The sequence below is a fragment of the Emys orbicularis genome, chromosome 7 (assembly GCF_028017835.1).
Source record: "Emys orbicularis isolate rEmyOrb1 chromosome 7, rEmyOrb1.hap1, whole genome shotgun sequence".
NCBI lineage: Eukaryota > Metazoa > Chordata > Testudines > Emydidae > Emys > Emys orbicularis.
In genome coordinates, this window is record NC_088689.1 from 106911538 (window position 1) to 106939097 (window position 27560).

At 40.5% G+C, this 27560-nt stretch overlaps 1 protein-coding gene across 1 annotated transcript in view; it reads left to right on the forward strand.

The window, feature by feature from the left end:
- SLMAP (sarcolemma associated protein) overlaps window positions 1-27560 on the forward strand; it is a 166437-nt gene that overhangs the window by 100170 nt on the left and 38707 nt on the right. Inside the window, exons 6-13 of the mRNA XM_065407127.1 lie at window positions 2229-2324; window positions 2668-2739; window positions 3320-3460; window positions 10543-10680; window positions 11322-11490; window positions 11581-11631; window positions 12209-12259; window positions 24381-24443. Of these exons, the coding sequence (XP_065263199.1) occupies window positions 2229-2324; window positions 2668-2739; window positions 3320-3460; window positions 10543-10680; window positions 11322-11490; window positions 11581-11631; window positions 12209-12259; window positions 24381-24443 (781 nt within the window). The remainder of the gene's footprint in view (window positions 1-2228; window positions 2325-2667; window positions 2740-3319; window positions 3461-10542; window positions 10681-11321; window positions 11491-11580; window positions 11632-12208; window positions 12260-24380; window positions 24444-27560) is intronic.

The following is a 27560-nucleotide window of genomic DNA, read 5'->3' on the forward strand; positions in this document are numbered from 1 at the left end:
ACAATAACAAGCTGGATCTAAATTATGTGATAAGATTTCTACAGTTCTCTAGTGTTAAGTTCTGTAGAAAGCTGAAAATTCTGAGGCAGGTGTTAAATGTAAAAAATTGAGGTTGTGTATTATGAAAATTAATTATCACTATGGTATTGCATTTATTTTAATATTAAAATACTTATGCTGCCCTTCCCTCATTTTGATATTTTAATTCTCCCACTGTTTTTTTTAAATATTGATATAGTACTAACTTCATTGTAGAGGTTATTTTGGCTTTTAGAGAAGGACAAATAGATATGAACAGGAAGTTTTAACAAATGGGATAATGAAAAATTGGGGCATTTGGTACCTGTAAAAGTGTGGGAAGGAGTCTGGGGGTTTGGGCTTCCAGGAAGTGGTTGAAGGTTTTGTCACTAGTGATGACATTAAATGCTGCTTCTCTTTCCTTGCACCATGTGGGCAGGTGCAGGATTGATTTGGGATTTGCAGGGATGGGGAGAGCTTTACTTCCTAATTTTTCACCAAGCAATCAGCCATCCCATTGCCATAGTCCAGTAACAATCATTGCATTGAACAGCAATGGATAAGCACACCACTGACTGTTCCTGCTATAAAGTGCTCAGCAGTAAAATAGTTAATGTTGACATTTAAACTGTTATCATGCTTCAGTTAGCATCCAGAGATGAGTGGGGCAGGTCATACCTCAGAGCTATTGTTTCAGGCTCAGAAAGACAACACTGCAGTAGTTTATGTTCAGTTGATATTTTAAAGATAAGCTAATGCTAGATACTTACTTTTAAATAAAAGCTGAAGTGAAAGTCCCAGTCTGGGACTGTGGCTTAGTGTACTATGTTCTGAAATAGCAGTGTGCTAAGCTGTACTCAAGAACTTTTACTGGATTGTAGCAGTGTCCACATGGGAAGCTGGTGTTCTATAGATTCAGCCCAGGTTCACAGCATAGTAACTTTCCATATAGGCAAGCCCGTAGTGAACTCAAAATGATCCATCCATCTGCGGAAAGAAAAAACATAGCCTACCTTTTTTTTTTAGTTTGGCATTTTCATGTAATTTAACAGAAAAGATAGTTAGAATCTCCTATATGATACTTCATATTTAAAATACTACCTAGTTCTCTGAAAAACTTGCTCTTGACTTCATTATATGTATTGCTATTCTTCACACATTGTATGCACATCAATGTATGTATTATTACACTCTTATTTTTGTCAGATGTAATTATACAGTTTATTATGTGTTTGTTTAAATATTACCTACTGCTAAGTTAACAGTAGCTCGCAAGTAGAAGTAATAAGTTTTGCCTTTTAAAAATCTGTATTTGGTGGCCTATTCTTTGATGGGGAGCAGTGAATATATCAGAATTTTTTCATTGTATCTAATTACATTTAAGAATATTTTTATCTTAAAACAGTTTTATAAAAATTAGTCCATAAGGTACACCGAAAGTCTTGAAAAACTGTTCTTTTTTTGTAGTCCACTTCTCCAAACAAATTTACAGCAAATTCATGATGTGAACATAAGCAGTCTTCTCCTGATGTCACCACTAAGTTAATTTTTGTTTACCATTAAACTAGCTTCTACACAGTATAAAAATTGAGTTTCTCTCTCTATTCATCTCTAGTTGTAAGAAGCGAAGTGTCATGATGTCATTATTCTTCTAATATGTACAGGATGGAGTAGAAGCTGATCCATGTTATTGATTAATATAACGTAACTTTTTCCTAAAGCATGTACTTTAGAATATAGTTGTAACTTTCTGTAAAATCTAACTTTTGAAAGGTAAAATGAAGTTCTAGTCCTTTATTTCCAGCATAATCTCACAAAATCACTTTGAATAGGGCTTTATCCCCAGCCTTTACAAATATAGAACCCAGCAATAAGTTGCTATTGAGACTTTGTCAAAGTGTTCTTGCACCGAATGTACCTGTCCTGTAGTGTATCTGAAACTGGTATGAAAAGGATGGCTTTAAGAATCTAAGCTTGTAGTGTAACATCTTTTCACTTAAACATGTACTGGAATATGTATAAACAAAAATGAATTTAAATTTGCTAGTGCATTGCTATAACTTAAAATGGTTGAACATATGAGTTAAAATCTGCCAATCTTTTCACCCCCTTTTTTCAGTTTAACAGTATTTGGTTATACATTGCATTGCTTCTGTTTTTCCCAATAGTTAGTTTGAACTGACCTGCTTGTATTTATATTTTCATCGTAGGAGGCCTTACATCGGGAACAAATGTTGGAACAGAAGTTGGCTACCCTTCAGCGACTGCTTGCTGTCACACAGGAGGCTTCAGATACTAGTTGGCAGGTATTTGCAAGATTTCTCTTAATGTACAGGCCTAAGAACTTAATATACAGTGGGCTGTAAACTGTAACTTTCAATTATTATAATAAATAAAAGAGTAAAAGTTGAAGGTTGGTTCTCTCCCTTAAGTGAGAAGGAGACATTACTCCTAATAGACTAAGTTCACACGTACGTTTATCTTAGAACTAACCAGTACTACTAATTGCTTCCGAAGTGAATGTCTCTAAAGGAAGTGATATTTACCTTTTTCAGATATTTAATGTCTAGAATTTTCTTACGAAATGCAAAAACAGTATAAACATTTTGTTTTATTCTGTTAATTTAAATTTATTATATTTTCCAACAGGCTTTAATAGATGAAGACAGACTACTATCAAGGTTAGAAGTCATGGGAAACCAATTACAAGCCTGTTCAAAAGTAGGTAATTCACTTCAGATGAATTATATAGTATTTAGGAATGTTGAATGGCAGTGTCCTCCGGAAATTTTTCAAAATTAGAAAGTTGTTGTAAAGCAAACTTCCAGTGCAGATGGAGCACAAACTTTCAAATAGGCTCCCTGAAGCTTCAGTGTGGTGGGATTTTGGCTGGCTGGCAGGGAGAAAAGGGTCCTGGCTCCTTTAAGATTGCCCACATTGCCTTGGGTTTCGAGGAATAGACAGGAAATGGCTGGTAGTGCACTGATAGAAATGAGTAGATTTTGTTTTAATTTTTGTTACTTTAGTAATCAAATCTGGTTCTAGAGTCTGCTGCCCTAAACATTCTAGCAAATGCCTGTCTCATACCAGTTTATACCCCGCTGGACAAACAGCCACTGAACATTTTGTTGCCCTTAAGATTTTGTTACATTTGTCAAAATTGTTACTCTATTCTTCTTGGCAAAGTAGATCTTTAATGGTAGTTTAATAGAGAGAACTACTGCATGTTCAACAAAATGTTAACCTACAATAGAGTGTTGTTTTGAGATATAGATCCACTATGTTAAACTTCTACTTACAGAATCAAACAGAAGATAGTATACGAAAGGAACTTGTAGCATTACAGGAAGACAAACACAACTATGAGACAACAGCCAAAGAGTCCCTGAGGCGGGTCCTTCAGGAGAAAATTGAGGTGGTCAGAAAACTCTCTGAAGTGGAGGTATTTAGATTTTGTTTATTTTATAATCAATGTTGTAGCACTATTTGAATATTCCGAACAGCTAGTCCTTTACTCTAGTCTAGCACTTGCACTGCACCAGCATATGTTTATGTTGTGCCAGTATTCTAGGAACAGTATACTGGAAAGGACTGGAGATGTGCATTTTGCCTGTTATACAGTATTTTAAGCAACAAGGAAGAAGTTAATGCACAGTAATGAAAACAGTGATAGATCAGTAACTAAAGTCCTTATTTTTCATTTTTTTTAAAAACTCAGTGAAAGTGTTCTCCATGCAGAAATTAGAGTGCTGTATAATTCCCGTTTCCCTTATGACATACTTCATATATTTAAAAAATACAGTTTGACAATAGTTAAATAAGACTTTTAAAATGAAAGCTTAACGGGTCATGCAAAATACCATTTAAGAATTTTTTTTTTTTAATGAAATTTCATTGGCCACAATCTACCAACTGTTTTTTTTTTTTTTTTATTCCCTTCCTTCAAATCCTTCCTCAACAATTGCTTTTTTTCCTTCCTTTTCACCAGTGATCTCTATCTATTCCTTTTCTCTTATCCAACTTAATTCTCATTTAAAAAAGTAACAGAATTTAAACTCTATTCACAATATAATTAAACCCACTGTTTCAGGGCCGGCTCTGGCTTTTTGGCCACCCCAAGCAAAAAACAAAACAAAAAAACCTGCGGCATGGCCGGAGCGCGGATGCAGGGGGACCGGCTTGGGGGGGGGGGGGAAGAGGGGGAGAGAGAGAGAAGGGGACGGCCAGGGCTACAGCAGGGGCGCTGCCACGTGGCCCCTCCCGCTGCACCGCCTCCTGCTGCCTGCCGCGAGGGCTCCGCTCCAGTCGGCGGGGAGGGAAGGAAGAGGACTGCCCTGCAGGGCGCTCTGGTTCTCCGCGCCGCCACCCCCTACAGGGCAGCCGGAGCGGAACAAGAACCAAAAAAAACCCAAAACAAAACAAAAAAAAAAGCGGCCGTGCCGCCCTAGGATTGGGCAGAATGCCGCCTCGAACAATCTGCCGCCCCAAGCACCAGCTTGCTCAGCTGGTGCCTGGAGCCGGCCCTGCACTGTTTTACTCTTTAATTCCTGTTTTTCTTACTCCTTTCTTTTATCTTCATTTTCTGTGTCAGCTTACTACAATGAATAATTTGTGTTACTATGAGTAGTCTCATGGCTTCAATCAAATTATTCATGTGTATAAAGTTTCTCTCATGCATAAATGTTAAAATTGGGCCTCTAGACTTGTAAACTCTTTCGGTAGGACCTGTCTTTTTTTATGTATGGAAGGTATCATGAAATGTTATGGCACTATAATAAACTTCAGGCTTGACATATAAATACACTTATTTTTTGTTTTGTTACTTCTCTTGACAAGTTTGCTAATTATTGCAGGTGCATTTTTGCTCCTCCAAACACACTTCTTTTTGATCCTGTAATAAAATCATAATACCAAATTTGTGACACATTTTGATATATTAATTTCCTTGTCTCTGAGAGAAAACTCTTAATCAAATCCTAATTTGATTTTGTATACTTTTTTTTTTTTTTTTTTTTTCAAATTTGCTCCGCTCTAAAAGTCCTTCGGTATTTGCAGATGGAGTTTGTAGTTGAATGCTTTTGTTATTAAATGTGCATTTCACCCCTTTCTTGATGATGTAGTTACTAGGGGAATCTAAGCTCAGAGGCTGCTTCAGGTTTTTGGTAAAATAATGCAACTACTCAGGTTATTGCTGTGTGCACTGTTGCCAGAGATTTTTCCCTTTGTGGTATCTGTTGGGTCGGCTCTAGTGCCTTCTAGAGTCATGCATGTATGCGCTGGTATAAGGGGCCCAGCCAGCCGTGCACCCTCTCAGTTCCTCCTTACCACCCGTGACAGTTGCTGGAATGACCCTTTCTTGCTCTGGCAAGATTTCTTCCTGCTGATTTCAGACTCTTTCTTCATTCATATTGTTAACAGTTTAATGTATACAGTGTCTGCAAATTGTGACAGTGTATATAGTTCCTATCATCAAAGGACTTTTCGCCCCAGGGGCCGGGCATGCCCAGTCCCCGGGCTACAAGCCTTGTGCCTGTGAGTGACCCACACTTGAGTTGCTTAAAGAGCTTGGGAAAGACATGTGAAAGACAAGTGCAAAATCTGTTGGGACTTCAGGTTAAAGGCTATCCTCATGGAAGCTGCCCTCAGACCTGTCTCAGAGCTGAGCTGCTCCAGTTCAGCGCTAAGTATTCTGGCATTGGTGCGAAGCACTCCCCCAGCACAAAGCTCTTCCCAGCACCATTCTCCATCCCCAGTGCCGAGGAAGAACAACAAAAAGCAGCGTCCTGAGAAAGGGTGCTTGCCAGTGCAGAAGAGAGACAAGCAGGGAGAGGGAGTGAGACCTGTACCGGGCCGCTCTTCTACACCTGGATCCACGTCGGCACCATTAACTTCACCAAGGGCATTGAGTCCAGTGCGGGACCCTCCACTGACACCAGGGAGCCACGGTGGTACCAATGGACTCATGGTGCTATGAACCCCAGAGTCTTTTCAGACAGTTAGGGACCTTTTCTCTCTTCCAGCCCAACAGGGCATCTACCAGCTCCAGCATCCGGAAGCGGGAGGGAACAGGGTGTATCAGGTGCCTTCCTGGCACCAGGTGTCCCAGCACCATCCAGGGGCAAGCCCCACCTGATGCCAGCATCCCACTCCCTGGCACGCCGCAGAACCCCAGCACCATATGGAAGCGGAAGCAGGTATTGCTCCACTGTGGTTCCCAAGAGAGAAATCCTCTTTGGAGTCCAAAAGGGAATCATACGTACTGCCAAAAGCCCATCATTGGTACCCAGCCTATGCCCCAGCAAGCTTCACTGCCAGTCCCCTGGCGGACACCTAGCCAGTGGGTCACTGGCTGATGCAGTGGCTTTACTGGAATCCCTGGGGGTTTCCCCTGGTAGCAGGGCCTGTCTCCCACTGCTCCTACTCGGTGGCCTCCAAGAGACAGGCCACCACTCCTTCCCGCTCAGATCTAGACTCCAATATCGCCCCCACTACTGAAGTCCAGGAGAAGCCTCTAATCGACATAGTTGAGGAAGAGGAAGGAGCCCCTCCTCTGGGGCAAACTTCCTCCTCGTCGTCCCCAGATGAGGCTGTTGCCGGTCCCAGCAGCCTACTTCCTCAGTATAATTTCAGGGCCCCTCAGGACCTTCTGAAGCAGGTCGCTTCAAACCTGGGCTTGGCTATCAAGGAGCCCAAAGAGACATCACACAGCCTTATTGATATCTTGGCTGCAGCAGCTCCATCCAAAGTGGCCCTGCCCATCAATGAGGGTGGTGATGGGACCAGTCAAGGCCTTTGGCAAACTCCTTCTTCTCTGACCCCCACTTCAAAGAGGGGAGAGGAAAAATATTATTTGCCAGCAAGCGGGTTTAATTACCTATACTCACACCCTCCCCAGGGTCCCTGATGGTGTCTGCCGCTAATGAAAGGCAGGGCCAGTTGAGTGCTACCCCTGAAACAAAAAGACACTAAGAAACTGGACCTTATTGGGGGGGAAAAGGTTTATTCCACGGGTAGCTCCAACTGCGTATCGCCAATCAGCAAACTTTGCTAGGGAAATACTATTTTAATCTGTGGGACTCCCTGAATAAGTTCAAAGACTCCCTGCCTCAAGCGTCGAGTCCGGAGTTTGCCACCCTCCTAGAAGAGGATAAGAACGTGGCCAGGACTCCAGGGGGCTCTGGATGCTGCTGATTTGGCAGCCCGGACAATAACCTCCGCAGTCACCATGAGGTGCTGTTCCTGGCTCCAGTCCTCACGAGATTCAACAGTCAATCCAGGATCTCCCATTTGAAGGCTATTCCCTTTTCTCGGAGCAGATGGACACAAGACTTCATGGACTGAAGGACTCAGGGCCACCCTATGATCCTTAGGCCTGTATGTGCTGTCTGCCTTCAGAAAACACTTGAGGCCCCAGCAGCTTCCTCAGTTTTTGGGACCTTCAAAACAGGAGCCCTACAAAAGAAAAGGCAGAGGTTATAAACAGCGCCAACCGTTCCTGTCCACCTCAGCCTTCCAGTCAGGGCCCCAGAGATACTCCAGCAGGCCCAAGCAGGCCTTTTGAAGGTGCGCTTGAAGAGGGTGCTGTACCAGTCACCATTTCAAATCCCCTGCCATTTTATTTTTGGACCATCTGTGCTCTTCAGTCTGGCTTGGGCATCCATAACATCGGACAAATGGGTCCTGAGTACAGTGACAGTCAGATATACCCTTCAGTTTTTATCCACTCCTCCTTCCCAGCCCTCTTCTGGGACCATTCTCATGAGCAGTTCCTTGTCCAGGAGGTGCAGTCCCTCTTACATATGAGGGCTGTGGAGGAAGTTCCTCAAGACTTGAGAGGGAAGGGATTTTACTCCCAATATTTCCTAATCTCAAAGGCAAAAAGGGGGGGTCTGGTCCATCTTGGACCTGCATTGCCTCAACGGGTATCTCAAGAAACTGAGGTTCCGCATGGCCTCCCTGCCCTCCATCATTCCCTCCCTGGACCCAGGAGACTGTTATGCCACCCGCTCCCTGAAGGATGCATGCCTTCACATTTCTATATTCTGGGGCCACAGAAGATTTCTCAAATTTGTAGTCGGTAATCACCACTACCAATTCACTGCCCTTCCCTTCGGCCTATCAGTAGCTCCAAGGGTTTTTATGAAGAGTATGGCGATTATAGCGGCCTTCCTCAGGCGGAGAGGCGTTCAGGCCTACCTGTCCCTTGATGACTGGCTGATCAAAGGTTGGTCACAGGCTCAAGTGCAAGACCGCATCGGTGCACAGTCCAAACCACCTTCAGAGTGCAGGGTCTGCTGATAAATGAGCAGCAGTCAACTCTTTCCCAGTTCAGAGAATTTATTGAGGCAGTGCTCGACTCAACCCAATCCAGGGCCTTCCTGCCAGACTATGGCGAACCTGATATCCAAGGTCTTGGCCCACCCAATCACAACAGCTCGAGTGTGCCTCAAGCTACTGGGTCACATGGTCACTTACATGGTGGTTCAATATGCAAGGCTGCACCTCAGGCACCTTCAGATGTGGCTAGTGTCTGTATACTCCCCGAACAGACACCACTTACGATCCCTTTCCCGGTCCTCAACTCCCTGGGCTGCTGAAAGGAGTCAAGGTTGGTAATGAAGGGGGTGCCCTTTGTGGCTCCACAGTCTTTTAGTTTTGGATGCGTCAGACCTAGGGTGAGGAGCCCACCTCAACAACCTCAGTACTCAGGATCTCCGGTCCTGGGAAGAACTCTCCCTGCTCATAAATGTCAGGGAGCTCAGGGCAGTGCACCTGGCATATCAAGTGTTTCCCCAGATCTCAGGCAAGGTGGTTCAAGTTCTGACAGACAATACAGCAGGCATGTTCTATATCAACAATCAAGGAGGGGCCCAAACCTCTGCCCTGTGTCAGGAGGCCTTGGTCTATGGTACTTCTGTGTTAGATACTCCATTACTCTTGAGGCATCTCACCTCCCGGGAGTCCAGATCACCTGTTGGCGGATCACCTCCACAGTTCCTGCTCCTCTCACCACGAGTGGTCTCTTGCCCAGAGGTCGTCAGTGTCATCTTCCAAAGGTGGGGGCCTCTGCAGGTAAACCTGTTCACCAGGCAAAACAGAAAATGCCATCAGTTCTGTTTGTTGCCCGGACACAGTACGGGCTCCCTCTGACACCTTCTGCTCTCGTGGGCAGGCCACCTACTGTACCCCTTTACAATGATTGCCTTGGTTCACAAGGTTCTCCTAAAAATTAAATGGGACAAGGCAAGAATTATCCTGATAGCACTGGTGTGGCCATGCCAGTATTGGTTTGGCATGCTTTTGGTCCTCTCAGTGGCAGCTCCACTCTCACTGGTGTTCTTCAAGGACAAGGTCCAACTGCACCCTCACGCAGCCTTCCTGCCAAAGGTGGTGTCACAATTCCACCACAACCAGGTCATTTTTCTACCTGTCTTCTTCCCAAAACCTCTCAAAAGCTGTGAGGAACGACGACTTGTACATTGGGCATTAGGCAGATCCTCACTTTTTATGTTGAGAGTATGAAGCCCTTCCGCAAATCCATGCAACTCTTCATGGCAGTAGTGGAAAGGATGAGAGGGCTGCCTGTGTCAGCCTAAAGAATTGTGTATGGATAACCGCCTGTATTCGGGCTTGCTATGAACAGGCGAATGTCCTGCCTCTAGTTACTATGACTGATCATTCCACAAGAGCCCAGGCTTCATCAGCAGCATTCCTTGCACAGATACCAATCCACGACATCTGCAGTGCCATGACCTTGTTGTCTCTTCATTCCTTCAATTCATACTGCATCATCATCCAACAAGCCCAGGACAATGCCAGTTTCGGGAGAGAAGTGTTGCAGTCAGCATGTCCATGAACTCCAAGCCCACCTCCTGGGGAACTGCTTGTGAATTACCTAGCATGGAATGGACATGAGCAAGCACTCGGGGGAAAAAAACCAGTTACTAACTTTTCGTAACTGTTGTTCTTTGAGATGTGTTGCTCGTGTCCATTCCATGACCCATCTTCCTACCCCTCTGTTGGAGTTACCAGCAAGAAGGAACTGAGAGGGTGCGAGGCCGGCGGCACCCCTTATATCCGTGCATAAGTGTGCAACTCCAGAGGGCACTAGAGCCAGCCCAATGGATACCAGTAAAGGAAAAATTTCCAGCAACAGTGCACGTGGCATGCACACAGCTAGCGTGGAATAGATATCAGTAACACATCTCGAAGAACAACAGTTATGGAAGGTTAGTAACCATTTTTTTTCCAGAGCCTACTCTAATTTTTTCTTGCACACACAACATGTTTCTCCACTTAATGTATGATTATTCTTATTTAAATTGAATGTTACAAAGGTGTTTTTAAATAGGTAGTATTTTTGCCAACACTTGATCTATCCATTTGGCCTTTATTAACAATTAGAAGCAAGGAGGTTTTTAGATCATATTTCTTGTCACAAATTGAAACATTCAGTATCAAACGTCAATATCCATAAACTGTCGCTATTTTTGGTTTTCACATGCACTAATTTTTTCCTTATAGCGAAGTTTAAGTAACACCGAAGATGAATGTACTCACCTGAAAGAAATGAATGAGCGGACTCAGGAAGAATTAAGAGAATTAGCAAACAAGTACAATGGAGCTGTAAATGAAATTAAAGACCTCTCTGACAAACTAAAGGTAGGGACAGAACTTTATCTAACCTTCTGCAATTGTTAGCAATGCTAGAGTGCAAGGACTAAATAAAAACTAGTAATAACATTCTCATGATAACTTTTTTTTTTTACCACCAGAGAGGGAGTGACATGGCTCTTTCAAGCTGGTAAATGACAATACAGACCTGTTTCATGAACCTAAGCATTTTGATTGGTGAAATGAGAAACTGAAACAGTTAAGCTGTCCTAAAAAGTTCTTTGGACACCTATGCTGTCCAAATGAAACTGAGATGTTTGTTCTCTTTTTTTTCTATAATTTTCTAGTAATAAATTGTAAAAATAAATTGTTCTGGGATGCTTTATCTTTTGTTATGGTTCCAAACAAGGTGTGTCTAGATGGACAGAGGCTTCTAGGACAAATGATGGAATAAATTGCTATGGAATTACATGAAAGAAATGGAAATACAGGAGAAAATATATCCATATGAAATAAATAAGGTTTCCATGAACTTACTTCTGGAAATGGCTTTGTAGAAAAAGTTTACAGATGGGTATTAAACTTTCTTTATCAGAGTGGCTAAAAAGGGAGTCCCCTCCGAACGTTCACTCACATGAAAATTAAGTGCGTCATTGTCTTAGAACTAATTTTTTCTGATATTTGAGCAGGTGGCAGAAGGAAGACAAGAGGAAATCCAACAGAAGGGACAGGCAGAAAAAAAGGAATTGCAACATAAAATAAATGAAATGGAAGAGCGAGAACAAGAGCTTCAGGCAAAAATAGAAGCTTTGCAAGCAGATAATGATTTCACCAATGAACGGCTAACTGCTTTACAAGGTCAGTCAGCTAGTCAAAAAATGCTTTGATTATATCTTTTTTTTTTCTTTTATTCTGTGAAATATCTTTTTCTTGGAATTCTGTTTACAGTACGGTTAGAACACCTTCAAGAGAAAACTCTTAAAGAACACAACAGTTTAGGTAGGTGTGATATCAATGTTCTTTGCTTAAAGCTGGATTTCATCTTTTAATTCTTTACCCTATTAATTAATTATATTATAGCAATCCTTATGATCTAAGTATTGCTGACAATAGGAAAAAAGCGTTTGGCTGTTGTTTCCTCTTAATCGCTGATCATAGTTGCATTTGACGTGTTAAAAGTGAAAGTAAATGCCGATGTAACAAAATACCAGAAGAGGGCACTGCCATTTAAAATGTTCATTAAGTTTTTCTTTTGTTTATTGCTAGCTTGTGAACTCAAATATGTTTGTGTAGGAAATCGTTGTTTGGGGTTGTTGTTTTTTTTAAACATTTACTTAATGGACGTTAATTTTTGGATGATGGTAATTTTTGACACATTTGATCAATATGTGACAGGATCCGTCGTGCAAGAAAGTATCATTAAATTGTATCATGTGTCCTAACATAGATTATTTGATTTGATTGTTGCTTCAATACTTAGGATAAGGAGGCAGTATGGAAAGCCAATTACATTTCACAGTGTGCTACATAAAATATTTGGCTTGAATGCAGAAATAATACCCTTTCTTAATCGTAGGCATACAAGTTGATGACTTCATACCTAAAATTAATGGGAGCACAGAAAAAGGTAGTGTATCTTAAATAAAGACTAACTTTTTTCTTATAGTTTCTGTTTAAACTTGAACAAATTATGTTTATTCTCTAAGATTTTGTTTTTAATATTTCCTGTTACTTTTTTAAAACAAAACAAAAAAAATGTAAATTGTCACCTGTTAAAAAGACAGTCTTTTTGGTTAGACTCCAAATCTAGGTTTTGGAATAAGGCTTTTCAAAACCTAATGAGTCAAATCAGGAAGTAATAGCTCAACCTTTCTTCAGATGGTCTCCCATTGAATTCAAAGGAAGTCTGTCTGCCTAAGATGTCAGGATCCTGCCACTATATTAGCAGAAATAGTTTCATTACTTTTAAAAAAATCAGTGTAAACATTTTTGTACTTGCTTGCCACCCAGACATTGTACCCTTCAGCTAGTAAGTCAGAAGAGGTAAGTAAATAGGTCTGACTAGAAGCAAATGAATGTTTCAAAGTCTACCTTGAGTGAAATATAGAAGTATATAAACAACATAAATGGTAAAACTAAATAAGATTTTTAAAATGCAGTTTTTATCTAAGATGTTAATAAAACAGATACAGTAACCTCCTTTTTCCACAAATGAATTTAAAATGATTTTTTATGACCTGTGTCCCTTTAAGTTAAATACACTTTTTTAAACTTTACTTTTTTGGGGTTTAATTACCTATATATTTTAAGACTGGGGTTGCTTTTTCCTGCTGTCAAAAAGTGTTCATTATCACACCGTATATAGTAATCAACCCCAGGCTTTGACCACATACAGAGTGGTGCTAGTGTATGAGGCTAGAACTGGGCCTAGAATAGTTTATTATAAAATGTTGGAAAAGACTTAAAATTTGCAATAAATAATCATGATTTAATTTTTTTTGTCACATATATGAAAATATGTACTATAAATGGTACTAAAATGGAAAAATATTTTTGCAATAAAGGACTTCTAAAATAACTTAGCGTGGTGAATGCTGAAGATGTTCTTTAATCTGCCACACTAAATATTGATAGTTTGAAAGCATCATTGCTTTTGGTCACTAATCTTATTTAATAAACTGGCACATATTGGTTCAGATCCAATGCTTTTTAAAAATGTTTATTCACCTTCTATAGAGTCAAAAGGGTTGTTACTGCTAATACAGTATTTTTTTCCTAACGGAATGAGTAGTTCTATAGGGCTTAATTTTGGAAGTTTAATTTTGCTTGCATATTAAGTATTTGTCTTAACTTTTAGCATGCAGACTTATTTTTGTCAATAAAGCCCTCCATCATCTTTCAAGCATGAATTCTCCCTTTACCATGCTTAACCTTGCCCCCAGTGCTATTCCAGACAGGGTTCTGAAGTTCTACCATTTCCTCCTTTTATATTTATTGATGTTCTCTTTCCACTAATAGATGTCTTGCTGCCGTTAATGTCCTTACTGTATTGCATGGCCTCCATGGAGATTGATGATACTGTGAATTGTCCAGCAGAAAACACTTGTGTAGAGAGTTTGATTGACCAATGTCTGCAGCCTTTATAAGTGCCATATGCATTTGGAAGCAAACTTTAAAATACTATATATTGATCCTTTATTAGATTCGTATATAAACGGAGGCTTCTCATGTGAGGTTTGTAGCTATCTCAGAATGTATAAACCACACATGGGGAAAACTTAGAGTAATACCTAAAGAAAGTGAAAGTGTGATGAACTTTACTTGTACGCTAAAGTCCCCTAAGTACCAGTTATCTCTCCTAACTCCATCCTGAATTCCAGACACTTAACTGTGATGCACATTGTCTCTTACTCCTTAGTGCTAATGTCTTTTGTATGATATTTCTCTGACCTACTGCCAAGTCACCGGATTGGTTGTAAATTATTTTTTTTAATGATGTAGGGTTCTATCTTAGTGTCCAGAGTTTCAAAACTTTGGAATTTTAACCTTAGTGACATTTTAATAATTGTTTAAGAAAGCTCTTCAAAAGTAGTGTTGTTTTGAATCTCTAGAAAGCAATAATTTTTTGCATAAGGAAGTGCATTCACATTTTTTGTAAGTGAAAGAATTGGTTTAAAACTGAAATGTCATGTTGTTCAGTTACTGAAATTGTGACATATCCTGTAGAAAACACTTTGGTGCACCATGATTACTTTTAATCTTCATGCTATCCAAACCATAAGAAAATTGAGGGTTAGGATTTTTTTCAGAAAGGAATACACACTTTGGACAAGAGTAGCTTAAAGCTAAGCTGAAATATATGGGTTTTTTTGTGTTTTTTTTTTAATTGTGAACTTCCAGATTACAAATGTATGTATTTTAGAACAAAAAAGTTGAAAGGAACTGTGTCAAATCTAGAAATTTTTCAGAGTAGTTTTAGGTAATGCACACGCCAATTTTTATGGTTTTACAGCCATATTTTCATTTTTAAAATTCTCTCCCCATTGTTGACTGTAATGCCAGCTCTAAGCACTGAAAAATGGTGAGCCAAGCCCCCAAATGTAAGAGTCAAATTGGTTTAAAAATATTTAGATAAATAAATACATTGTTTTTTTGTTGGCTGTGGGTTTTTTCAACTCTGTGGGGAAGCCTCGCACCCCCAATTTGTACATGGTCACCTGAGGTTCAAAATTTAATCTAAATACATAATCGTTCCTATTCGCCCTGTGCGTACACCCTGGGCTTCTTTGTGTCCCTCTCCAAGGACATGTAGGGCTGTGTGGGCGATCTGCCCTCATTTCCTTGTCAACCACCTTGGCCTGAGATGGAGCATTAATGTACCTTACTTTCTAAGTCTATTTAGCCTAGTTACCCTTCTTTATTATTTGATTTTTTCTTTATTTATTTTATTTATTTTTATTTAGAGATTTAGGGGGACTTTCTCTCAATCCCTTTGCAGAGGGGGACATTCCCCTTCTGAATACTATTGCCCCTGTTTCTGCCAGCATCTCTTGCTGGGAGGCCATCCCAGTCAGTTACAGGCATTCCCATTGTATCTAGTGCTTGGGAGAGTCCCATATCTCACAGATGTGTTCCATCTGCTCCCCTTTTAAAGGCAGAGCAAGGAAAAATTGGGAGCTAAAACTGAGTCTCTTAATGATGAAGCATTCCTTCTATCCGGCCTCAGATCCAGACCAAGAGACCCCCCTGGACTTTGGTTGCTAAAAAAACACAGTGCTCCATCAACTTTGGCATGTTCCCCACAGAAGGAGATAATTTAAAAAAACCTTGGTCCCTGCGGAGCAAGACCATGGCAGAGACCTCTCATCCCACTCTGGGTATGGCTGAGGCTCCAGATACTCTCGGTACAATCCTGTGTGCAGGGCTCTAGGCTCAGCAGAGAAAAATGACCACAAGCATGCCTCAGTATTGAGACCTTCAGTGCCGCACAAGCCAGTCACTGCATCGTTGAAGCCTCCCACCTCTGTGAGAATTGTACCCACAACTCCTTCAGTAGTGTCTACACTTAAATTGGTCACTAAGATAACCTTGGTAGCGGGAAGACACCATCATTAGTACCCTCTACTTAGACCAGAGTAGACTTGCCAGAGCAGCATATAGCCTCAGTACTGACCACATAACAGGGCCCTGCTCTTCAAACCCACCTAGTACTCCATGAGTTCAGATTCTCAAGGTGTCTAGTTTCGAAGGAACCAGAGTCTCCCTTGTTAGTCGGCACTGAAAGGTTATCAGTACCAAGACAAGCATGGTTGCTGAGGTCTGACCTTTCCCCAGTGCTGCTTGACTCTCCAACATCTTCAGAGTGTGCTGGGGTCCACCTCTTGAAGAGCAGGAATTCCCCTCTGATTTGAATATTTCCATCCACAGTTCGCTGGCACCTCAGACAAAAGGATTTCCATCCTGACTCTTTTGACAAGAGCAGGAAGCTACACCAAAGATGGGTCTGTGTTTCCCCAAGTTGGTTCGAGCACCAATGGATACCACCCCCTATGAATTTTGGACCTCCCCAATGGCTGTACTGGTATCCTGGGGCTGCATATTGTCAGCAATTTTCCCATTCCCCTAGTCCCTCCTGTGGGAATACAGGGAGAGATGCTCCCCTCCTCCAATTGCTCTTCCTCCGCTACCTTTGGCACAAGAATCCTTTTGAGGAGCAGGAGGCCAGGGCAGATAGAAGTTACCAAATAAATATTTCTTAGTCTTCCCCACATGCAATGGTTATACATCAGCTGTGGCTGATTGTCTGCCACTTCCAAGCATTAATGAAGCACATCATGGATTCTCACCAGATCCCCTTGGAAATGGTCAGGGAGTCACAACATAAGCTCTTGGACATTCTCCAAAGAACTCCCTCTACCTGAGTTGCCCTACCTATTAATGAGGCCCTGTTGGATCCTCCTAAATCAATCTGGCACACCCCTGCGACAATTCTGCCAATGTGTAAACGGAAATATTATGTGCTGGCTTAAGACTTTGAATTTTTGTTCTCCCATCCAACACTGAACTCCCTGGCTGTGGGAGGCAGTAAACCAATGTGGCAGAAAACATAATGCAAAAGCTGCACCATACTATGAGGACCAAAAATGCCTGGATCTATTCATCAGAAAGACCTATTTATCCACGACTCTTCAATTTAGAACCGTGAAACTCTCATGGTGAAATACAATCACCTAAATATGCTAAATTCACCACATTGATTGGGTGCTTGCCGGCTGGTCTGCATGACCCGTTTCAGGCTATTATTACAAAGGTCAGTTGTTAGCTAGAGCATCGCTACAGGCCTCGTTCGATGCAGCCAACTCTGGAGCTGGATCCAAGATGCCAAACTGCTCAAAGATCCCACTCCACTTCATTCTCAGAATTCCAGAGACCGTATGAACCACCCAGGAAAAAGTCAAGGTTCCAGAGTACGAGACCACTTGCTTCCTTTGCACTCGCTACTGAACCATCATTATCATCTGAGCATTAGTTTTGACAGTCTGCTCGAGGGCCTGGAAATATCCCACATCAAGCTGCATATACATTTTACTCACCTTCAATCCTTTGGAGGCTCTTTCCCATGCAGAAAGAAAGTGGGAGAAACAATCAGATCAGACTAATGCATGCTGGAGGTTATATCAGGGTTCACTATCCATTTTACCTCCCTCCCCTATATTCAGCCCCCTTCCCCATCCCTCTTTAGGGTCCCCTCTCACAGGCATCTCTTAAAGCAAAAAAGTTGATTCCTCTGTGCTGAATAGTTCCTTGTACAGCACCCATTGGCAGAAGTGAAAGGGGTTTTACTTCAGCTATTTTCTGGACCCAAAGAAGAATAGAGAATAGAGATCGATTTTTTTTTTTAATCGATGACAAACAACTTTGTCAAGTCACAAAAATTCAGGATAGTGTGTCTCAGAGCTATAATTCCATCATTAGAATCAGAGGATTAGTTTTTGGCCCTCAACCTTCAGGATGCCTATTTTCATATCACAGTTCACCCATGTCTCAAAATATTCCTGTGCTTTTCAGTGGACCACTTATTAAGTATTGAGTGCTTCCTCTTGGTCTTTCATCTGCCCCAAGTGTGTACTCAAACGTGCTGGCGGTGGTCGCAGCTGACCTCTGACATCTGGGGATAATCATTTTTCCATACCTTGATGACTACTCAATGGCCTGTCTTACAACTAGATTTCCAGTACCACAAAGATGATGAGATCCCTGTTCTGCAAGCTAGTGTTGCAGCTCAACATCAAGAAGTCCCCATTTGAGCCTGGTATTAAAAAATAAATAAATAAATAAGAGTACATAGGAGCCTCCTTAGACACTGTATCAGCTAGGGTTTAACTCTTCACCCCCCCCCCCCCCAAACAGATTCTCGACATTGGTAAATCTCATCTCAAAGATTCATATCAGCCCACAGACATCAATAAGAAGTTGTCTTCAATTACTCAGATACGTGGCAGGCTGCCTTCGTGATGCCATGTCCCAGGCTCTGCCTTCAGTGTTTCCAGGGTTGGTTCAGGACTTTTTTTATTCTGAACAAACACAGCCTAAACAAGTTAGTGTTGGTCCCTCGTCAGGTACGGGTCTTTCAATTGGTGGAGGAACCCAGATAATGTCTAACCATAGATTTGGTTTGTTCAGCCTTCTCCCTCTATCACCATAACGACAGATGCATATCTGATGGGCTGGAGGCACACTTAGGGACCCTCACCGCCCAGGGCAAAGGGTCTACCCAAGAGAGACAACTACACATTCGGTTCCTTGAGCTGAGGGCAGTCAGTCCATAAAAATCCTCATGAACAACATAGTTTGCATGTTCTATATCAGCCAACAAGAAGGGACCAGGTCCCCCTTCCCTTTGTGATGAAGCTGTTATGCTCCGGAACTGGTGTATAGCCAATTGCATCCTTATTTCAGCAACTTACTGAAACAGAACAGGTTAGCAGACTACCTCAGCAGGCATTTCTCACAGGAATATGAATGGGAGTTGGAACCTCTGATTTCACTGGTCTACAATTTTTGAGAAGTCGTCTGCTTCAGAGATAAAATGTGCTATTTATTATGTATTTTGATGTGCTGAATTCAAATATGACAAAACAACTGATTGGCTACTGTTTCTAAGATATTTAAGTTTTTACATTTTATGTCTATGTATATTGTGTAGATAGTAGAGTTTTAATCATAAATTGTAAACCTAGGTCTTTTCATGTGTTTATGGTTGCTTTACATGATAATATTTCACCTGTCCTGTTTATGTAACACTTTAAAAATCAGCAAAAGGGTTATATAAATAAAATTTATTATGAAACAAAAGGCAAAAAACTATTATGTACATAGTTTAGTCCTATTCAGTGTCTACTCAGCGCTTCTTGGCTTGTCTCTTGTATTCATTAAATGGAACATCTCTCGTCACTATCCAGCAATAGTCTGCAAGCATTGATGGGCTCCATTTGCCCTGATAGCTTTTCTCCATTGTTGCAATGTCCTGGTGAAATCGCTCGCCGTGCTCATCGCTCACTGCTCCGCAGTTCGGTGGAAAAAAATCTAGATGAGAGTGCAAAAAATGTATCTTTAATGACATGTTGCAACCAAGGCTTTTGTATGCCTTGAGGAGGTTTTCCACCAACAACCTGTAGTTGTCTGCCTTGTTGTTTCCGAGAAAATTTATTGCCACTAACTGGAAGGCTTTCCATGCTGTCTTTTCCTTGCCACGCAGTGCATGGTCAAATGCATCATCTCGAAGAAGTTCACGAATCTGAGGACCAACAAAGACACCTTCCTTTATCTTAGCTTCACTTAACCTTGGAAATTTTCCATGGAGGTACTTGAAAGCTGCTTGTGTTTTGTCAATGGCCTTGACAAAGTTCTTCATCAGACCCAGCTTGATGTGTAAGGGTGGTAACAAAATCTTCCTTGATTCAACAAGTGGTGGATGCTGAACACTTTTCCTCCCAGGCTCCAATGACTGTCGCAGTGGCCAATCTTTCTTGATGTAGTGGGAATCTCTTGCACGACTATCCCATTCGCAGAGAAAACAGCAGTACTTTGTGTATCCAGTCTGCAGACCAAGCAAGAGAGCAACAACCTTCAAATTGCCACAAAGCTGCCACTGATGTTGGTCATAGTTTATGCACCTCAAAAGTTGTTTCATGTTGTCATAGGTTTCCTTCATATGGACTGCATGCCCAACTGGAATTGATGGCAAAACATTGCCATTATGCAGTAAAACAGCTTTAAGACTCGTCTTCGATGAATCAATGAACAGTCTCCACTCATCTGGATCGTGAACGATGTTGAGGGCTGCCATCACACCCTCGATGTTGTTGTAGGCTACAAGATCACCTTCCATGAAGAAGAATGGGACAAGGTCCTTTTGACGGTCACGGAACATGGAAACCCTAACATCATCTGCCAGGAGATTCCACTGCTGTAGTCTGGAGCCCAACAGCTCTGCCTTACTCTTGGATAGTTCCAAATCCCTGACAAGGTCATTCAGTTCACCTTGTGTTATGAGGTGTGGTTCAGAGGAGGAGGATGAGAGAAAATGAGGGTCCTGTGACATTGATGCTTCAGGACCAGAAATTTCATCCTCTTCCTTGTCTGACTCAAGTGAGAATGATTCTGGTGCATCAGGAACCGGCAGTCCTTCTCCGTGGGGTACTGGGCGTATAGCTGATGGAATGTTTGGATAATGCACAGTCCACTTTTTCTTCTTTGACACACCTTTCCCAACTGGAGGCACCATGCAGAAGTAACAATTGCTGGTATGATCTGTTGGCTCTCTCCAAATCATTGGCACTGCAAAAGGCATAGATTTCCTTTTCCTGTTCAACCACTGGTGAAGATTTGTTGCACAAGTGTTGCAGCATATGTGTGGGGCCCACCTCTTGTCCTGATCTCCAATTTTGCAGCCAAAATAAAGGTGATAGGCTTTCTTAACCATAGTGGTTATACTGCGCTTTTGTGATGCAAAAGTCACTTCACCACAAACATAGCAGAAGTTATCTGCACTGTTCACACAAGTACGAGGCATCTCTGCTCACTTTGGCTAAACAGAAATGTGTCCCTTTGCAAAATCAAACACTGACAAATAAGAGAGCACGACACTGTATGATTTCTAGAGCTGATATAGGGCAATTTGTTCAGCAGAGTGATGTAAGCTTCGTTCTGATTGCATCATCCATGACTTCTAGGAATAACATGATGCAATTCATATCATGTATGATCCTATACCAGCTTCAGATTGCATCATTCATTGTTTTGCCTAAAAAGCAAGTACTGTCCAAACCCAGTCATAGATTTATTCCTAGATCCAGTCAAAGATGTATTTTAGTCATTTCTGGTTTAAATTGAGATCCCTTCCCTTTATAACTCACTTATCCTCCGCCATTCCCAAGTCAAGGGTCGTATATACTGACCCAATAGCATATCTTGAAAACTAGAGCCAATCAACAATTTTAAGCATCCTTTTCGTTCTCAGTGACCCAGAATTAGTAAAGTTTGACTACATTTATTTCAGAAGCATTTTGGCTGTAGAGCAGTGTTTTCAATCAAATTTTTCTGACTTAGTGGGTTCCAAAAATAGATCTTTGCCATTGTGAGCAACAAGAAATGCAAACATTTTTCTCAAGGAAGGGATTGGGTCCTTTCTGTTTGGGAGCAGCCGTCCTTGTTCCATGAACAAGAAGTCTTCTATATGGGTTTTCCCCCCATGCCCCTGATTCTGAATGTAATAAACAAGATAAAGCATGACAAAGCCAGAATTGTATTAATAGTCCCAATGTGACCCAGACAGATGTGGTATCCTTATCTGATTCACCTAGCCATCTGTCAGGCAATCAGTCATCTGCCCATTCCTCATCTTCTTTCCTAGGATGCCAGCCTCACTCTTCATCCCAACCTGAAGATACTCTATCTCAAAGCTTGGCTCCTTGATGGTTCACGGGACTAGAGTCAACTTATTCTAAGGAGGTACAACAGGTATTACTGAAGAGTAGGAAAGATTCCATGAGCTACTTCCCTCTAAAAAAGAAAAAGCTTCAGCCTGAGGTGTGTCCAGAGAAGTGTTCCACCTGTTGATTATGCCCTCTCAATCATACCTTGATTACCTCCTAGAGCTAAAAAAGACAGGATTATCCATGAGCTCTATCAGGGTCCACTTGGTGGCTATAACAGCCTTCCATTCAGCAGTTGTGGGATTCTCAGTCTTCTCCCATCCTACAACTGTAAGGTTTCTGAGAGGTTTGGGGAATCTTTTCCCCAAGTTAAGGAACCTACTCTTATTTGGGATTTTGATTTAGTACTTAGATACCTTATGGGCTTCCCCCCTTTGAGCCAATGACTACCTCCTTCCCTTGTTAATTTATCTCTGATGGCAGCCTTTCTGGAGACCATCACCTCTGCTTATAGGGTTGGAGAAATAGGGGCTCTAATGACAGATCCTCCATTTTGCAGTATTTTTCAAGGACGTTTCATTACATCCATGCCCAAAATTTTTACCCAAGGTGTCATCTGAGTTTCACATGAACCAAGTTATCCACCTTCTGGTTATTTCCCAAAGTCCAGAGAGGATGTCATTTTACACATTTCGATTGTTAGGAGGGCATTAGCCTTTTATGTGCACAGAACGAAGTCGTTTAGGAAGTCACCCAGACTGTTCGTGTCTATTGCGGATAGCTCCAAAGGTGGAGACTCTCCAAGTGGATTTCTGTCTGTATCACTTTGCTATAAATTTACAGACATATGGACTCATCCTAGGGTGTTGGCCCATTCCACAAAATCTCTATCTACATCTATGGCATTGCTCAAGAATGTTCCTATTCTGGATACGTGTAAGGCTGCCATGTAGATTTCCATACATACCAGTTTTCTAAATCAGATACTGCTATTAAAAAGGTTGTATTGTCTTCAGTCGTGGATTTGGTGCTGAAACCCCCTTCTCCAGCTGGAGGTACTGCTTGGTAGTCAACTGAAGTGGAGCACCCAAAGGGACACTACTGGAAGAAGGAGGGGTTAACTCACCTTATGCAGTAACTGGAGTTCTTCGAGATGTGTGTTCCTGTGGGTGATCCACTATCTGTCCCCCTTCCCCTCTGCTTTGGAGCGTCCTCTGGGGACTTCATGGTAGAGAAGGAACTGTGGGCAGTTTGCCCACACAGCCCTATATAACTTCGGAGTAGGGCACAAAGTCCATGCACAGGCCAAATAGGCACTACTACTAAAAATTTCTGATTAAAGGTGCAAGGGGTATGAGCACACCTGAAGTGGAGCACCCATAGGGGGACACATTTCAAAGAACTCCAGTTACTGCACAAGGTGTGAGTAAGCTCTCCTTCTTTCCCTCTATCTATCTAGAAAAGATAGGCAGCTGCCCCACTCACATTCTCCATCATGCTTCCCCCAGTCTCCTGTCACCCACTTCTGCCCTGTATTCACTATGACCCCCCCCATATTTCCATTCCTTTTTCTGTAATACAAAGAATAATAGAGGCCCCAGCAGAGGTCAGGGCCTCGTTCCACGAGGTGCTATTCATATGTAATAAAAGACAGACAGTGCCTGACCCAAAGAACTTACAATCTAAACAGTAAAGATAGTGTGTGAAGCAAGAAGTATTATTATCCCCATTTTATGTACGGGGAACTGAGCCTCGCAAGGACTGTGATTTGACCATGGTTACAGAGGAAGTCTTTGGCAGAGCTGGGAATTGAACCCACTGCAGGACGTTACCCACAAGACCATTGTGTTTCCAAGAAATCTAATTGTGTTTTATTGTGATGAGACTCCAACCAAAAGAACCCAAGGAAAAATAACATTTGCCAACGTAAAAAAACAAAACTCTGTGTGTGTTTTCAAATTTTAGGAGGGATTACAATTAAAGAGCAAAGAAAAATAAATCACTTTAGCTCTAAAAGGATTTCTTAAAATAAGGATAAAAATATTCAAATGTAGAATAAAATATGTAAAATTGTTTCTTTTTTCCCTTAGTGCAAGGATTCAATATATTTTTTTGTTCAGAACTAATAATATACTAATGGTAGGAACTGCTTTGTCTCAATGCTATGGGGTTTGATATTTCAGTAAACTGCACTGTAAGAAGGTGTCAAGGATTGCATCATCTTATATATTCTAAATTGATTTTTAATTTAAGTCTGTTGGTGAACACTGAGTTAAATCTTTTTGGTGCAACTATAGATTTGCTAGTGGAAGTAGAGGTGTGTGTGTGTGTGTGTGTGTAATTTATGACCTCGCTAAACTGAAATAGGTGTTCTAGTTGCTGCTAAATGTAGGAATTTTTGTAAATGAATCAGTTACTAAACTTGTTAAATAAAGATTTTTAGAAATAGTATAATATTTCTTGAGGTAAATATTTTTCATTCATTTTCATTAACAACTTTCATAGAGTTTAGTATTAAAGTTTACACTTTAAAAATTGAATATACTTTTAATTGAATGTTAAGTATACTTTCCCAATATTTTCTGCAACCAGGTCTAAAAAACAATCTATATAATTTCTAATCTCCAAAAAATAATTAACTATTTCAACAGAATATGTCTTGTCTGCTTGTATATTAGGTTGATTCACCATATTCAAATCTGAGAATAACGCCTAATTTACAAATATTTTAATGTATATTTCAGATTTTATAGTTAAATCAGTTCTAAGATGATGAGGAGATGTAAACTGAAGTGTTTCTTTCTTTACTAGAGCACTTTCTTTCAAAGAGTGGAGGGGACTGCACTTTTATTCATCAGTTCATAGAGTGCCAGAGTGAGTACAGAGCATTCATCACATTGACTTTAAAACAAAAAACCAAAATATCAAAAATGTCATTTGAAAAATACATTTGTCAGTACTACTTAATATTTCTGCAGTAGTGGAAATGCGCTGCAAGTAAAGAATTATGGCATTATGAACTCCAACAAAGCTGACTCTCTTTAAGAGTAGGAGATATCTTTGTTACTTTTGTAAAGTGCTGAGCACATGCTGTGTTTAACACTTAATCTATGATTACTTTCTATCAGGGAGAGAGTGTGAGTGCCACAATGTTGCCGTATGCGTGTAAGATTGACCTAATTTTGCAACATTGATAATAAGAGAAGCTGGAAGCCTGACTAACATTGCCAATTAAAACAAACATTGCAGGCTGCCGCAGACAGATAGGGATGAGGTAATAGTGCTTGTTGTCTCTTCTCTGTTTAGCATTATATATGTAATTTCTGATAATTTTAAGGTTTTATAATGCAGCTTGCGCTAGATCAAGTGCGACTGCAGGAACAAAACTATAAGAGACTGGTATTTTCATGTGGAAATATAAGATTTTCCATAGAATGCAAAGAAATGGAGCATAAGTGCTTACAACTGATCTTGTAGGGAGGCAGATAATTTTTGTGCTTGAGGTGAAAAACTTGCTTTTCAAAGCAAATGACTTTGAGGATAATTAGTAGAGAAGCAGTCATGTCTGTATGGAGCAAAGCTTTAAGGAAAAACTCCATTTCTGCTTAGTTTGTTCTGTGAGCTGGGACAGGAGCACCAGTTCGGGAGAAACCTGAAAGCACTATGAAAGCATAGCTGGAAAATAGAATTCCTTTTAATAGCATGGAGACCCCAGAAAGAACAATGCTTTTTCCCCCCCACTACTGTTGCGCTAGGAAGGATTTTACAAAATTTGTTAGGTGTAACTTTAAACATTTAAGTTAAATTATGAATTAATAGAGCTGAGAGAAGTACTCATAAACAGAAGTGAGGCAATAATTTTCTTTGATTACAAAAATCAATTGTTATGCATGTTGACCGCTGTTGTGTTTCTTAGATTCACTGCCAAAATGTAATGAACATCGCATAGTATGACTTTATTGGTGGGTTTCTGCTTTTTAAGGCGTGGAATACAATATTATAAATTTAATTTATATCCAAATACTCTTAATGCCCATTTCAGAAGACCTAAGAAAAATTATCAATAAACCAAAATACAAAAAAGTAAATACAGGTTAATTTCTTTAAAAAACGGCATGGGCTGTATCTTCCAAAACTTTTGGGACTGATCCAAAATTTCTCAAGTGGAGACTTAAAAAGAAAATTATCCTCAATAGTTTTAAGCTTGATAGAGATTTCTTAAGGCTCCTCTTTCTAACAGAAGGCATAGTAAAAGTGAGCTTGCTGGCCTAATTGATGAAGTCAACTTCATTTTCAGTGGTATGATGTATGCACTGTTTGTTCTTTTAGCTAATTAAAATTGTATATTAATTGCCATCTTAGCATGAGATCTGCAAACTAAAGCTGATGAGCACTTCTATCACTATAAGGATACAAAAGTGATCATCTTGATTTAACTAAAAGATTTCAACCTGTCTTTGAAGTAAGTGAGAGAAGAAAATAAAAGATAAAACTTATTGACAGAAGTGGGGAGAATTTGATAGCTGAAAACACCAAACTTCAGGAACCCGATCAAATAGAGGAGCCTAAGGGAATTTACAGCAAAATCCCCATTCAATTACAATGGAAATTAGGCACCTAGTTCCCTTAGGCTCCTTTGAAAATCCCAGCCTCTGCCAGCCTTAAGATTTGGGTCACACTATCTGAAAAGTTTTGTGAAACCCTGTTTTGAATGGTCTGGGAGGAACAGTAGCTTAATATATTTGTTGTTTGCTCCTCACCTATTCCCTCCATTTCTCACTGCTTTTTGCATTAACTGCTGGACTGCTTCACCGTATTTATAAGGTGAAATCCTGGTCACTTTGAAGTCAGTGGTAAAACTCTCATTGATTTCAGTAGGGCCGGGATTTCACTTTTTCAGTCTTTTGTTAGGTCTGTAGTGATACATTGCTGTTATTAATGTGGGACACTTAATTATACCAAAAGTGGTGAAAACACTATGCAGATAAGAGGAAAGTGATGCAACATGCAATTTCCCCCCTATTTTAAGCTTTGCCTCTTTTTTTCTCCCATTGGTATTTTAACCTTTGCTTCTTTGCTTTTTTTTTTTTAATAAAAGTGGGTATATTTTATGTATGACTAACTCTTCCCTTAAACTTTTAAGCAAGTTTTTTATTTTTAAAAGTGGAAATTTCTTTTAATTATTTTTAATGGTTATTTCTAATATTTTCATAAATAACATATGGGACATATTAAAGGTGACCTGCAAAGGGGAAAATTGGGCTTATGTCCTTTTGCTTCTTTCTGATTTATTAAATGGGCTTAAAGTTTTGTTTACCCTGGAAGACTCTCTAATGCTTTGACTGAGTATTAATAAAATGATGATGCTTTAAGAGTTACTTGTGAGCAATTAAGAAGGGAAAGGGTTTTTAGCCAGACTTCAAACATGCAGGATAATTATTTTTTTAACTCCTATGTAACTTCAGACACTGACACTTTGGATAAAAGGTGTTCTTGATAAAGATCCAACATGTTTATTGTGAGCTGATGCACCTGAACTGTTCTGGGCAAAAGAAGACTTACCATTATTATTACTGTAGTAGTAGTAATAATCACAGGGTACTATTGTGCTATATGCTGTATGAACACACAGTGCCTCGCACAATGGGGTCCTAGTCCATGATTAGGTAAGATTATTACAGTAATACAAATAATAATAAGACAGTCCCTGTCCCAAAGATATTAAAATATAACTTAAAAAGACAAAGGATAATTCTAGGGTAGAAAAACAAGCAGAAAACCATAAAAAGCACCCCAAAACCTTTCAGACCACATTCATTCATCATAAAGAAGCAAACAAAAGTGCAATCTAACGTTAAAATAATTATTTGCACTTTACCTCTGAAGTACATAGTCTCAATAAATAATTCTTACAATAAACTAGTATACTGTACTAGTGTGCCAGCTTCTTGAGGAGCGTCACTGGAGAATATCAATTCTGGTATGGTAATC